Genomic DNA, 12,684 nt, shown 5'->3' with positions numbered 1-12,684 from the left:
ATAAGAACAGTTTTATTAAATTCTCGAGAACAGCTACATATTACCCATGGATTCTTCGATTAAAATACAGTTATGGCGAGATTGAAAGGAAGTCATGTGTCAAGTATTTAGGTATTACACTTGATGAACCTTTGTCGTTTAGGAAAGATGTTGGGAACATATCAGCGATTTTATCACGGAACATCGGAATCCTTAGAAAACTCGCACACTTTGTCCCGCATCGCTTTTTAGGGTTGTTGTATTTCTCTATAATACATCCGTAAATTTTATAATGTCCTTCGGTATAGATAGGGACATTTTCGTCACTTGCGAATCCAATTCGAGTTCTTCAAAATAATGGGATCCGTTTACTCTGCAATAAATCTTATAGTGATTCTGGGAGATTCAAGTATGGATGACGAAAAATTCTACCAGCTGCAGGCCTACAGGATTTTTATCACCAGTTATTTATGTTCAAGTATAATAATAATAATGATTTACTTTTATACTTCTCATGCATGTTTCAGGTTACGTCTGAATGCCACAATAATAATACTCGAACAAGTAAGGCACTGTCTGCTCCGACTGCCATCACTACAAGGTCTAAGTTCTCTTTTATTTATCGAGGAATAAAATTATGCAACAGTAATGATAAGACAATTAATAACATAACAAGGTTTGAGGAATTTAGAAACAAAGTTAAGGAAAAAACGCATTCCAATTACGAGTTTCAAGTTATTATTTGTCATTTTTATTTGTACTTTATTTTTAAATTTATGGACTAGTAATAATATGATAATTAATGATATAAAACGGTTTGAAAAATTTAGAAATAAAGTCAAGGAAAAATGTATCCTATTAATGAGTCCTTAGCTATTATTCGTCATTCTTTTTCTTCGTCTTCTTTTGTTGTTTCATGTGTGTGAAGGAGTATAGTGGATTATTTGGATAGTTTTTACTTTTTCTTTTTTTTTTTTTTTTGTCGTTACGGTGACTCCAGTAGCAACTGAACAAGGAATCTTGTTTTTTTTTTGTTTTTTTTTTATCCACACAATTGTTTTAATATGCAGTTTGGCCATGGAAGACACAAACTACAATCTATATTCCACCACCCAATATAATATCCATGATACCTACCTACCTGACCTGCACAAGGTGAAAGATCAGAGGTTAATGAGTTTGGATATTTAAAACAGTCTTTTTTAATTTTTTATGATAAATTAAAAGATCTGTGTTGATACGACAAAGTCGCCCTGATACTAAGTAGTATTTGGCTAGTAGAATAGATTTTTTCTGTAAATCCGTGTACTTCAGCTAATTAGTCATGTTTCTACATGCCAATATTTTCTTTTGTAAGACTAAGTAGAATTGACCACATGCAAAGGGGCGGTTTGGAGTTATAACCCCCCCCCCCCCAATCCAAATTTCAGCAATTTTTCATAAATACTTATTTCACATTTAATTCACCGATAGTTGCGTTTTTTACTTGTGTCAACACCTGTCTAAATCATCTTCCTAACGTTTTAGGTTATTGAATTAAGTATTTATGTCAAGTCCTTAATAAAGCGTAAGGGTAATCTACCTAAGGTTATTTAATATTCATACAATTTTTTCACCCATTAAACCTCAGACTTGCTATGGGGAAACAATTTCCAGGACAATAATCACGAATTCAGTTTCTAGACTTCCAATTATCACATAAAAACATTTCCCAATGATAAATAGCATAAGAAATGGTTTCCAACTTTCACTCTTGAAAAGCTATTGTCATAAAATAAAATTTAGATGAGATAACCTAGACAAAATTGATGAATTATACAGAGGGAGAAAAAAGAAGCAATACAGAATTAAGCGATAAAAAATTTAAGAAATAAATTTTGCATGAACTAGCACATGATCAGGCTCATGATTTTCATTGGAAGGGGGTACCTGCATAAAAGGTCATTTCTAGCTGTTATTTGCCCAAAGGTTCACATTTTGTTTAATTTTCACACTTCAAGAAAGGAGGTTTTAACCCCCATCTCTGAGATATGACAATGAACGTGCAATAAAAAAATAAATGCAAAAACAAAAATTTTAAGCATAATTATGAAATAATTTCATTTAATAAAACATACTAAAAACAATTTTATGCCGATTTTGGATAATCCATGGAATTTGCTTATTTTCTGGTGCCACGTCATCCACTTCAGCATATAACCGAGAATTTACTGTATCTATGTAATTCTCCACTATTCACTTGAATTTTCCATTCCAAAGCAATTTTTTACTTATCTTCAGAGGTCAAGATTCAAAAACAACCCAACCACTACTCGCGACAAAGAACAAAAGGGACGACTTCTTTAAATTACATAAACTTGTTTTCTAAAACCTAACATCGGTATGACGCATACCAATTCCTTCGAAAACACCAGTCTATAGTAAACAAATAAAACCACTACAAGACAGTGAAATTTTTTTATGCTTCTGAAACCCTTGGTTAAAGTCACGGTAATCTTTACTTACTCCTCTACTTCTTCAGAGGTTGCAGAGCTTCTTACGAGATCAGTGAAAGGACAGGGGAGATGATAAGGTATCTTCTCCCGTCTCTTTCTTGTTAAAACACAATTATATATGAAAGTATAAAATCATGCGAAATTTTGAAAGATGACCGTCTTTTGGCAAAAAAAAATTCTCATCTTTTCGCGCCGAATATTCCACAGGGGTTTGCTCCTACAAAAATTTCTCTCTATGCTTTTGGGTTCTTCAGGCTCTGGGTAATTTTTTATAACATCTTGCTTCAAATAAAGAAATTTTTCTTATGACAAAAAACTTCAAATCAATCATAGCTTTTGATGATTGGTTCCCTTAAGTTAGATGCATGATATAAATGTCGGCCGTGCTTTACTGATATGTGGCTTCTGAACAACGAATATGTTTGTGCAATAGAATGCCCGTAAATGTAACAAAACATATAACCCTGAACGTTCTGGAATGAAGAGGAGTAAGTTGCTGATATATTTTAATTTAAATTATCTTCGTTCTGTTTTTGTTTCAAAATTCTTTTAGTTCCTTGTTCCTTGTCTGTTCTTTTTTTCCTATTTAAATCCACGATGTTCTTACTTTTTTGTTGTTTTATACACTACTCTTTTCCATTTGCGCTGAAGATGATTTGTGAAATAACAGGACAAATATTTACGATTTGGTTTTGGGAATTCGCCAATACACAAATCAAACAGACGTAAATTATGGGATCAGACAATGAAGATGGCGCTACCTGGATTCAATAGATTCTATATTTTTCGGAAAGATATAGCGTCAACTTCCGTCTTATTTTGAAGATCCATAGATTTATTCGAAAAATTGAGAAAAAAATTAATCTGAATAGCTTATCTATTGACAGCAAGAGAAGGCAAAGCCCTTCAATAAAAATTATTTTCCAGAGAATAGTAACACAAGAAAACCACAAACAAGGCTAAAGGCTAATAAGCACTCGGCGTGTAACTGAAAATTATTTTAATATTTTAGCTATTACTTCATGAATGACAATATCATTAGTACTACATAAAAAAAAGAAATACAATGTAAATTATCAGATTTCAACGGTTAAGGCCAGGTACCCCCCCTCCCTACGAAAATAGCCGTATTTGGGACGTGTACAATGAACAACCAGATGGCACAAGGTGACAAGGAAGGCTACGCTTCGACGGACATACGATCAAGACACGCATAGTGTCCACATGAGCGTAATCCCAGAGAAGGAAGATATCTCCACTGTTGATCACCTAAAAGATGATTAGAGGCCCTTCACTGATCCCTAGATTGCCCTTGGAGATATAGGAGGGGCTAGGGTGTAAGATAGGCCAATTTCTTAACTCCGTTTCTTAGTAGTTTTTCCTTCGTTTCTGATGTTTGTAAAGGTTGATCCGTCGGGCTTTTTTTGTCTCAACGAAAAAAAGTCTAACTACACGATTTCTGAAACTCCGCTGGCATGGCATAAAAGCGTCCTGAGACCATACAGGTCGTTGGTTGTTTTTTCACTTGCTGAAAATTTTCTTAGTTCCTTGTTAGTTTTTAATTACTTCTTTTTTTTTTCTTTTAGGAACAACGAAGAAAACAAGGCTAATCACAGTCCGTCGAAAAAAAAAGCCAAAATCCAAAGATTTCAGCTGAAACTTCCACTCAAATGTGCTCAGTACAAAAATAGGAATAAAAAGTAATCGATAAAAGTCCCGGGACAATTTAAAATTACTCCTTTTCACTGTGATTTACCTTGTTTTTCTTCGTCGTTCTGAAATTTCTGGTTCTGGCCAAAGTCTAACCAAATAAATTCAAACAATTCATATCTCAACGGGATAATCCGGTACTTGTCTATAATATAAATCTCATCCGACAAGTGAAGTTTGGTTAATGCTAATGAAAAAAAAAATATGATGAAAATAGAATACTTTATTAGCAAAATTGTGAAAACTACAACTTGGAAACATGCGCCCAGAACGCAGTGTTACATTTCCAAAAATGTTGCTTCTCGTAAGAGTATAAAGTCATTGTGTGTCCAATGACGCAGTGTTTTATTTTGGGCGACGATCCCTATCCTGGAAAAATATAATTGCCTGTTCTTGGATCCTGGAAAAATGTAATTGCCAGTTCTTCGGTCCTTGGCAAATCACAAATCTTAATTTGAACATCCATGGTGAACGCACAAATCTTAATTTGAACACACTATATTCCTCAAGAATCAAGTTAATAAATGGACTTTTCTTTGTCTTTGAGACGGTTAGCTAACATCGAAGCTCCCAATTTAATAGTTCACAAATTAGCTTCACAATTTTGCTTATAAAGTATTCTATTTTCATCAGATTTTATTGTCACCATACTTCACTTCTCGACTGTGTTTTATATAATAGACAAGTATCGAAAATCCCTATTTAATGTATATGGAAAACAAACAAACTACATAACAGAAGATAAAAGACCAAAGAAAGATAAAAAAAACTTAAATAACAACAAAGAAAAGTCACATTAGAGAAAAGAAAGTCAGAAAGCCTTCAACTAAGTAAGTCGTTCAATTTATATCTTTAACTTGAATCAACAAAGTATACAACTTGTTTGCGAACCATTGTCTGTAAAGCAAGGGGTTTCAAACCCCGTAACCAACCCTTTGATACGGCAAAGGTAAAGGTATGATTTATAGGTATATGTTAAGCCATGAAATAGAAAAAGATGTTTATTTTTTCCAACGTAAAAAAGAAAATTACATATACTTTATCTAATTTTAAAGTCAACAAAAGTTTCCGGTAAAATTCCACAAGTTACTTGCTTGAAAATTCAACTATTCAGCTCAATTCTCTTTTATTTTCTTGTTTCTATACTTCATATTATTCTAATCTTTTCCCAAGAATGTCACCTTCGTAAGAAATAATTTTCCACATACGTGTTTGATCGTGTTGATCTTCTAATAGAATCTGGTAGACACAACAGTAGACATTGTGTCTTTTGTTGTACTAGACACTGGTGGAGGTAGATACAATATGAATTTCTTCTTTTTTAATATGAAACAAAAATTTTTAAAAATAAAACGGCATTATAATTAAATAAAATATTTACTTAAAACAAAAGCAAAACTAAAATAAAAAACAAGTTTTCCATAAAAGATACTTACTTGGGAATAACGACAAGCAGCGTTGTCAAATACTCTGAATTCAAAACAAAGTGCTCTTTCCGCACTAAGTCTGCTAGATTTCGGGTCAGCAAGCTACCACTAGAAATCAATAAAATAAAATAATTACAAAACGACCAACAGTTGACATAATGGAAAACCGGTCTAATTAGGGGAATATCAATTCGATTTTGGCGCCAAACCACTGAACGCCTGAGCTTTTTATTTATTTTTACTCAATAACTCCTGACCATCAACAAGCCCCTCGCAATCATTGATCGCAAACGGGAAGCTCAGTTTCGCGGCGACAGGATAGCATATAAGCAACTAAACAAAGAGTACCAACACCATATTAAACCGATACATTCTGACAGAAAGGCGTGGCAAGAATGTTAAGACTCAAACGATTCGTCTAATTTTGTTCCAATGTCTGGGCAAACGGGAATCTACATTTAGAGATATAAGCGAGGGCGGCAAAGGCTCAAGCTGTTTTTTCGCAACATAACTTCCAAAATTTCTCAGATAAGACACCTAAAGAAGGTACGAATCTCCTATACCAAGGTAATTGGTAGTACACTGATTTCTCTAGAGATGTTCAGACGAAACACTTCCGTAAAACAGAACATGTTAGATGGTTCGACAGGATATAGAGCTTGTAGATTTTCCAGTCCTTTAAAGTGCCTGAGTAACAAGAATCTCACTCCCTGTGTTCGTAAGGTTATACTTCGCCTTCTGGCTCAAACAGCCACCCGGCCCATACATGATTTTGACCTAACTACAAACGGCTGGATACGCCACAAAGGAACTTTGAACCTTACTTTTTACTTTGAACCTTTTTTATGGCCTCTTCCTAACCTGCACCAAGACGCCCAATGATGGATTCCCAAAAGCAGAATTTTGCAAAAATTGGCTTCTTTCATCCATAAGACATGCCCTAGCAGTCTTGAACTTTCTTTCGTTGCAACCTTAACAAATGGGACAAAATCATATTTTTCTTGCAATTTCTCGCCCTTTAGCGCAAGAATGTTACAAATCTACCATTAATTTCACCTCGGCATTGATATAGTGCTGAATAACTGTACTAATTTCCTACTTTTCACTAGAATACTCGCTTAATTTGAAAGTAGATTATTGCAAAGTCAAAGACAAAAAGGGTTTACTACCCGAAGATATTATGAACAAATTCCCAAATTCAGTACCCCGGGAAAGCTTAGGATAAAACTATACAAGTAAGCAGGGACTTATTTCAGAGGAAGAGGAAGTTCGATAAACCCGAAATATAGGTAGTCATACGAAGAGTATATTATAGCAAGCATCATAATATTTCAGCTTTTCGGGTGAGGGAAGACCCAAATTTCGTGGGAGTGGGAAGAGGAAGGAGCGTCAAAAGACGAAAAAATGGATCTTCATGGGGCCAGTCCCTTATCCTCTTCTATGAGTAGATATGACTTTTGGCACAGTTCTTCTATTATTTTGAGCCTTTTGACCACTTAATAGAAGGAGCGCGCCAAGGTTTTGCATTTTTTGTGAACGTAGTTTGCGAACTATCGCCCGAAAGAAAAGTTCTTGAACTGTTCTACATGCGAGTATTAAATATTTTTCTTTTTTTTACACAATTAAATTCATCTTCAGTTTCTTTAAACCATTTAATGAATTTTCACAATTCCAAAACTTTAGGAAAATAATTATTATATTCTAAAAGAAAAATTCAAAAGATATTGTTAATTACAAATAATGTAATAAAGAAATATACGCGAGTATTACTTAAAGAACATTAGATGTGTTTAAAAAAAATTACCTTCAGATTATCTTTTTTAATTCAACAAAAAAAAAGTGAAAACAAGTCAAAATGACCTTTGGATTATCATTTCTACTTTCATTGAAAAATGAACCGTTCATTCTTTTTTCTGGAACTGAATACAATGTCTTTAGCTCAAGGATACTCGAAATCACGAACAAGTCTCTCGAAAGGAAATAAAAAGAAGAAAAGATGATATTACGTTTTCTTCTTCTCCAAATTCTGAAGATTTCCTTTTAAATTATTATAGGCAGCTGACTTCGTTTTCAATTCGGCGTCAATTAGATTTACTTGTTTGCCAATGATCTCTGATATGGTTCGGAGAGATTGTTTGGTCGGATATTTAGCTGCATCCCAATGAAAATTTGTTAAATACGCATCCAATGCACCTAAAAGCAAGAAAAGTAAATAAAAAGTAAATGGAAGGCAAAAACAAACGGGAATAGTGAGACAAAGAGAGAAATGAGAGAGAGGAAAAAGGGAGGGAGAGAGAGAAAAAGACAGAGAAGTGTAAATATGGTATTTGTATCAATTTTATTCGTCCAAGCAATATTGGTGTTTTACAGTGACTAATTAAACGAAAAATATTGCATTAACGTGCCACGGATTGCATAAGCATGAAGTGGCTATGAATTCAACAGTTCATTACTACAGACAGACTTGAACTTCGATCCTCCCTACAGATGCATTACATATTACACTAGAATGCCACATATTGCTTAAGCATGAGGAGGTTACCTTTAAGTGGTATTGCTTAAGTAATTACGCTACCTTGCAACATATTGCTCAAGCATGAAGTGGTTATATTTACGTAGTACAGCTTAAGCATTTGCGCTATCATACTTCGCAACCGTTCCGCATATCGCTTAAGCATAAAGAGGTATTGCTTAAGGATTTACACTACCGTGAACATATTGCTTAAGCATGAAGTGGTTATGTTTAAGAGATACTGCTTAAGAATTTACGCTACCACATTTCGCTACCGTTCAACATATTTCTTAAGCATAAAATGGTTATGCTTAAATAGTATTGCTTTAGCAATTATGCTGCTGCACATCATATTGCTATAGCATGAAGTGATTATACTTAAGTGGTATTACTTAAGCATTTACACTACCATATAACATGTTGCTTAGACATGAAGTGGTTAGGCTGAAGCATTTGCACTACCATATTACGCTACCGTGCCACGTATTGATTAAGCATTAAATGGTTATGCTGAAGTGACATTGCTTAAGAATTTACGCAACTGTGCCATATACCTCGAAGCGAAATTAAACCAGTACAAAAAATAATGAATAGTTACATTACAGTTTCTCAACTCATACTTAACCAAGACAGGATTTTCTACTCTTTCCAAAGTTAAGAATAAAAAAGAGAAAGAGAGGGAGTACGTGAACAATGACATGTGTCTATAAAAAAAATACATCCAGGCATATAAACCAATTGCTCGACAGCATTCACCTCATCGTTGGCATTAAAATTGCAGAACTGGATCTAGAACACTGTATGTGCCATGGTGGGGATTTGGAGGACTTAATTGACATATTTTTGGGATTGGTACAAGAAGGATTGATGATAGGAATTTCGAAAAAGTGTCAATTGGGTATTAGGAATGTGGAAAGATACTTCCGGGTAGTGATGCATTAAAAAGGGTTTTATTTGGCAAACGGAGGGTCGGCAAGATAAAGGAAGATTATTTTGAAATAGAGAAGCGTTTGTAAATGGGGCTTAAGTTCATTTTTGTTGTGAGTGATTTTGTATACTTTTTTTGCTATCATGGCCTATGCGGATCTGTGCTGAATATATTATATTCTACAACCACTTAGTAAAAGTTTAGGGTATTATGCATGATATCCGCAGACTATCATTCTGTCCGCACTATCTTATTAATGATTTTAACAGATTGGCCGATATTATTTTTAGTTTTTAGGATCGCCGAGGTTGGTTCGAGGTTGTTACAGTTGGTTTACCGAGGAGATTTACATTAGAGAAACTAATAGTAATATGGCGATGTTTTTAGATAAAACAGTAAATTTGCACAATATTCAGTGCATGTACTTTTCCAACGGTTTGTACTTCTTGGGTTTTAGTAGATTTTTAGTGGAATTTCTTTATTTAAAGTGAATACCACATTTTTAGGTGTCTGTAATTGGTACAAATATTTTAGCAAAATACCACAAATGCTGTTTTTAATCGTGTATTATCTTTTTTCTTTGGTGTGCCGTACAAATTTTAAGAATCTTTAGGTGTGCCACAGAAATAAAATGAAAGATTCACACTGGCACAGAAAAATTCACAAGCTTGACAATCGCTAATCCAAAGAGCACAATCTTGGTACGGGGAAAATCGTCGAAAACCCAATCAGAACTGGCAAATGTCAATCTCAATAATCACTGGAACAGTATTTCGTTTCTATTTTCATGCTGGGCTTTTATTAGCAAAAAGGTATTTTTTTTTTTTTTTTAGTTTTAGATTCTCATTTGACAACCATTCATAAATAAGCGATGCGAAATATGTGGCTCGGTCCCTCTTTCTAGGGATTAATTTAACAAACTTTTTCCACAAAACAAGGTTTTCAAAGAAAAGTAAAGAGCTTCATAAGCCAAAAATGAGCAGAAATAAAGCCAAATAATCTTCCAAGCGTAAAACTACAACAAATCACAATCTATAAATAAGTGAAACTGAAAACGAACAAAACTACAATAAATAACCCAGTCAAACTAAAAAAAAGCAAAAAGTAACATAAGTAGGGGTGACAAATTCCATGCCCTCTCAAGACCGGAACATAACTGCAGTTTACTGAAAAAAATAAAAAACAAATGACTGTGGACTGTCAGTTTTAATATACATATACTTATATTTATTCCTTAAAGTTTTGATTTTTCTTTTTTTTATTAAAGTAAAAAAAATAAAAACATTTAAAATGTATTTGTTTTCAGCATAAAAAAGTGTCCGAGAGCAATTTTTACTTAGTTGTCATTGACGCGTCAGTTGGAAATTTTACTTTGATTACGATTTATTATAAAATCTAAAAAAATTATTTGAATATTTGCTCTTTAAGGCTTCCGATAAATTTCAAGTTGAACCACTCTTAATTTAATTTGTTATATTTTGTGCTTTGAAACTTTGCCTTTGGACAAATGAATCAAACGTAAAAGTATAGTAGTTGGGATCGTAGTAAGGAGTAAGGAACTTGAACTAAAACGTGTGGTGTCACTGAACAGGTATATGGTCGTTCAAGGTTTTTATATACCAAGGACATAAAAAAAAAACAGATCAAATAACCCTGTTCGAGTGTTTGAGCTGAGTTCAGGAAACCACCAATGGGAAGCTAAATACAACTGTCCATGTACAAAAGATATCTGACCTTTAAGTTCCAGAGGCCCCTCTCATTATGTTATTATTTCCTATAAGTCTTCTTTTGACCTTCTCCGATCCTACTCGAGGTAGTTCTGCTTTCCGTCTGGCCCCAGTTGGATCGCCGGAAAGTACGATTTTGGCAATTGTAATCCATAAAACATGAACTAACTATCTTAACATTCCTTTCATTTTATCAAGGGAAGCGCAATAGCGCTGCCTAAGTAAAGGGCGACGGGGGCACAGTTTATTTTTTTAGACCAGGGCACTTTGTATAGAAGGTGTTATCGTATAAACTTTAAAAGGGACTCATTCAATATGAAACTGAAAGGACTAATTCCTATTTTAACAGTGAAAAGTGATTGGAGGGCAACCAGCCTTCCCCACGCCCATCATTTCCGCAAACACATCCAATAAAACTTTCGAGATAGGCATTTTATTCAGCTAGTTGAAAAGCCCAGAAAATATGTCGTTGAGAATGACCGCCCCCCACAGCCCTCAGGGCAAGAGTTATAAGCTATACCATGGGGACATATAAAGTTTTTTATAGAAAGGGTGGCAGCATAAGCTTCGGAGGTGGCTCATTGGATTGGTAATCAGAAATTTTAGTCTCCTTTTAAGGAGTCAAAGTGATCGGAGTGCAGCCCCCCCCCCCCCACACACACGCTTCATATTTTCCATAAATGCATCTGATAGAAATTTTGAGATAGGCGGATTGTTTGGGGGGAGGGAGGAATGCACGATTAATCTATACAGCAGAAAATTTGTGATTTAAAAATGTGGTATCACAGGACTTCAAGAAGGGGAGGGGTTACCCACCTCCTGCATGTCTGCGTCTTCCTTTCGATAAAAAGATGGATCGATTACAAAAAAATAGTCATGGGGAACGAAACTTCCAGAGGGCTTTGAACTTGAGCTTCCATAGGGCTTTGAATTTATGGACTCCCTCAAATTCCATAAATTGAAGCAAAATGACTAATACCAATTTTTCGTTAAAGAAAAGAGTTTTCTTTTCATTATTTGCCGTAAAGTGGAAAATTTTATTATGGGCATCATACCTGAGAGCCAGAATGGGAGGAACTGTCCCAATTAATAAGTACGATTCATCGACGCTGCACAAGTAACCTGGCTCGCGACTTAACATACGATCATTTATTTATATTAGTTCATACATGGAAATAAAACGGTGCTATTAGGGAGAGCAAATAACAGCCACAAATGTTAAGAAGCCATAATTGTGTGATGCTGAGGTCCACGACGTGCTTTCACTGCAATAATTTTCCGTTTTTGTGAGACAATCTTTTTGCTAAATAAGTTCATGAAAATGAAGAAGTACAGTAATCTTTGTTCGTGTTGAAAAACAAAGAAAGTGGATGCTAACGCCATTTTTTGGATTAGGAATTCCCCCTCTCAATTACTGACAATCTTGACAAAATGAAAGGAACTGTCAAAACTAGTCAGGTAGGAGGAATATGCTTTTCTAGGTCAAAAACGAACGGATGACATGGGTTTAAAAGAAACCTTAGAATTTGACTGCTAATATGATGCAATCGCCAAAAGGTGATTCAATGATTCAAACTGAAGTTACGAACATTATTTCAAACGGGTTGTCAAAAACATCTTTGTTGCAATAAATGTGTTGTCTTGTGAGACCATATTTCGCTAAATAAGTTGATAAAATTAAGAAATATAGAGCTGAATTTAGTGGGCTTTTTAAAGCTTCGACTTTATGAAACACCTATTACATTTTTCCCTTTCAGACATTCAAAATATTTATTCCAATGAGACAAATTTTGGGCTAAATAAACTGATAAAATTGAACACAGGAAGATACAACACCAGAATTCAGCATTTAAACTTTCAGGCTTGTGAGATATTCTTTTCTATCCTTTTGACTTTTTCTGCACTC

The 12,684-nt window shown here is 34.4% G+C and overlaps 1 protein-coding gene across 2 annotated transcripts in view; it reads right to left on the bottom strand.

Moving 5' to 3' along the window:
• Nucleotides 1-12,684, bottom strand: part of LOC136026280 (V-type proton ATPase subunit C-like) — a 55,019-nt gene that overhangs the window by 23,411 nt on the left and 18,924 nt on the right. For both annotated transcript variants that reach the window (XM_065702670.1, XM_065702671.1), the window contains exons 4-5: nt 7,618-7,804; nt 5,621-5,719 (exon numbers count right to left, since the gene is read on the bottom strand). In XM_065702670.1, the coding sequence (XP_065558742.1) occupies nt 5,621-5,719; nt 7,618-7,804 (286 nt within the window). The remainder of the gene's footprint in view (nt 1-5,620; nt 5,720-7,617; nt 7,805-12,684) is intronic.

Source organism: Artemia franciscana, chromosome 4, assembly GCF_032884065.1.
Source record: "Artemia franciscana chromosome 4, ASM3288406v1, whole genome shotgun sequence".
Lineage (NCBI taxonomy): Eukaryota > Metazoa > Arthropoda > Branchiopoda > Anostraca > Artemiidae > Artemia > Artemia franciscana.
This window is presented reverse-complemented; position numbering and strand designations above follow the sequence as displayed.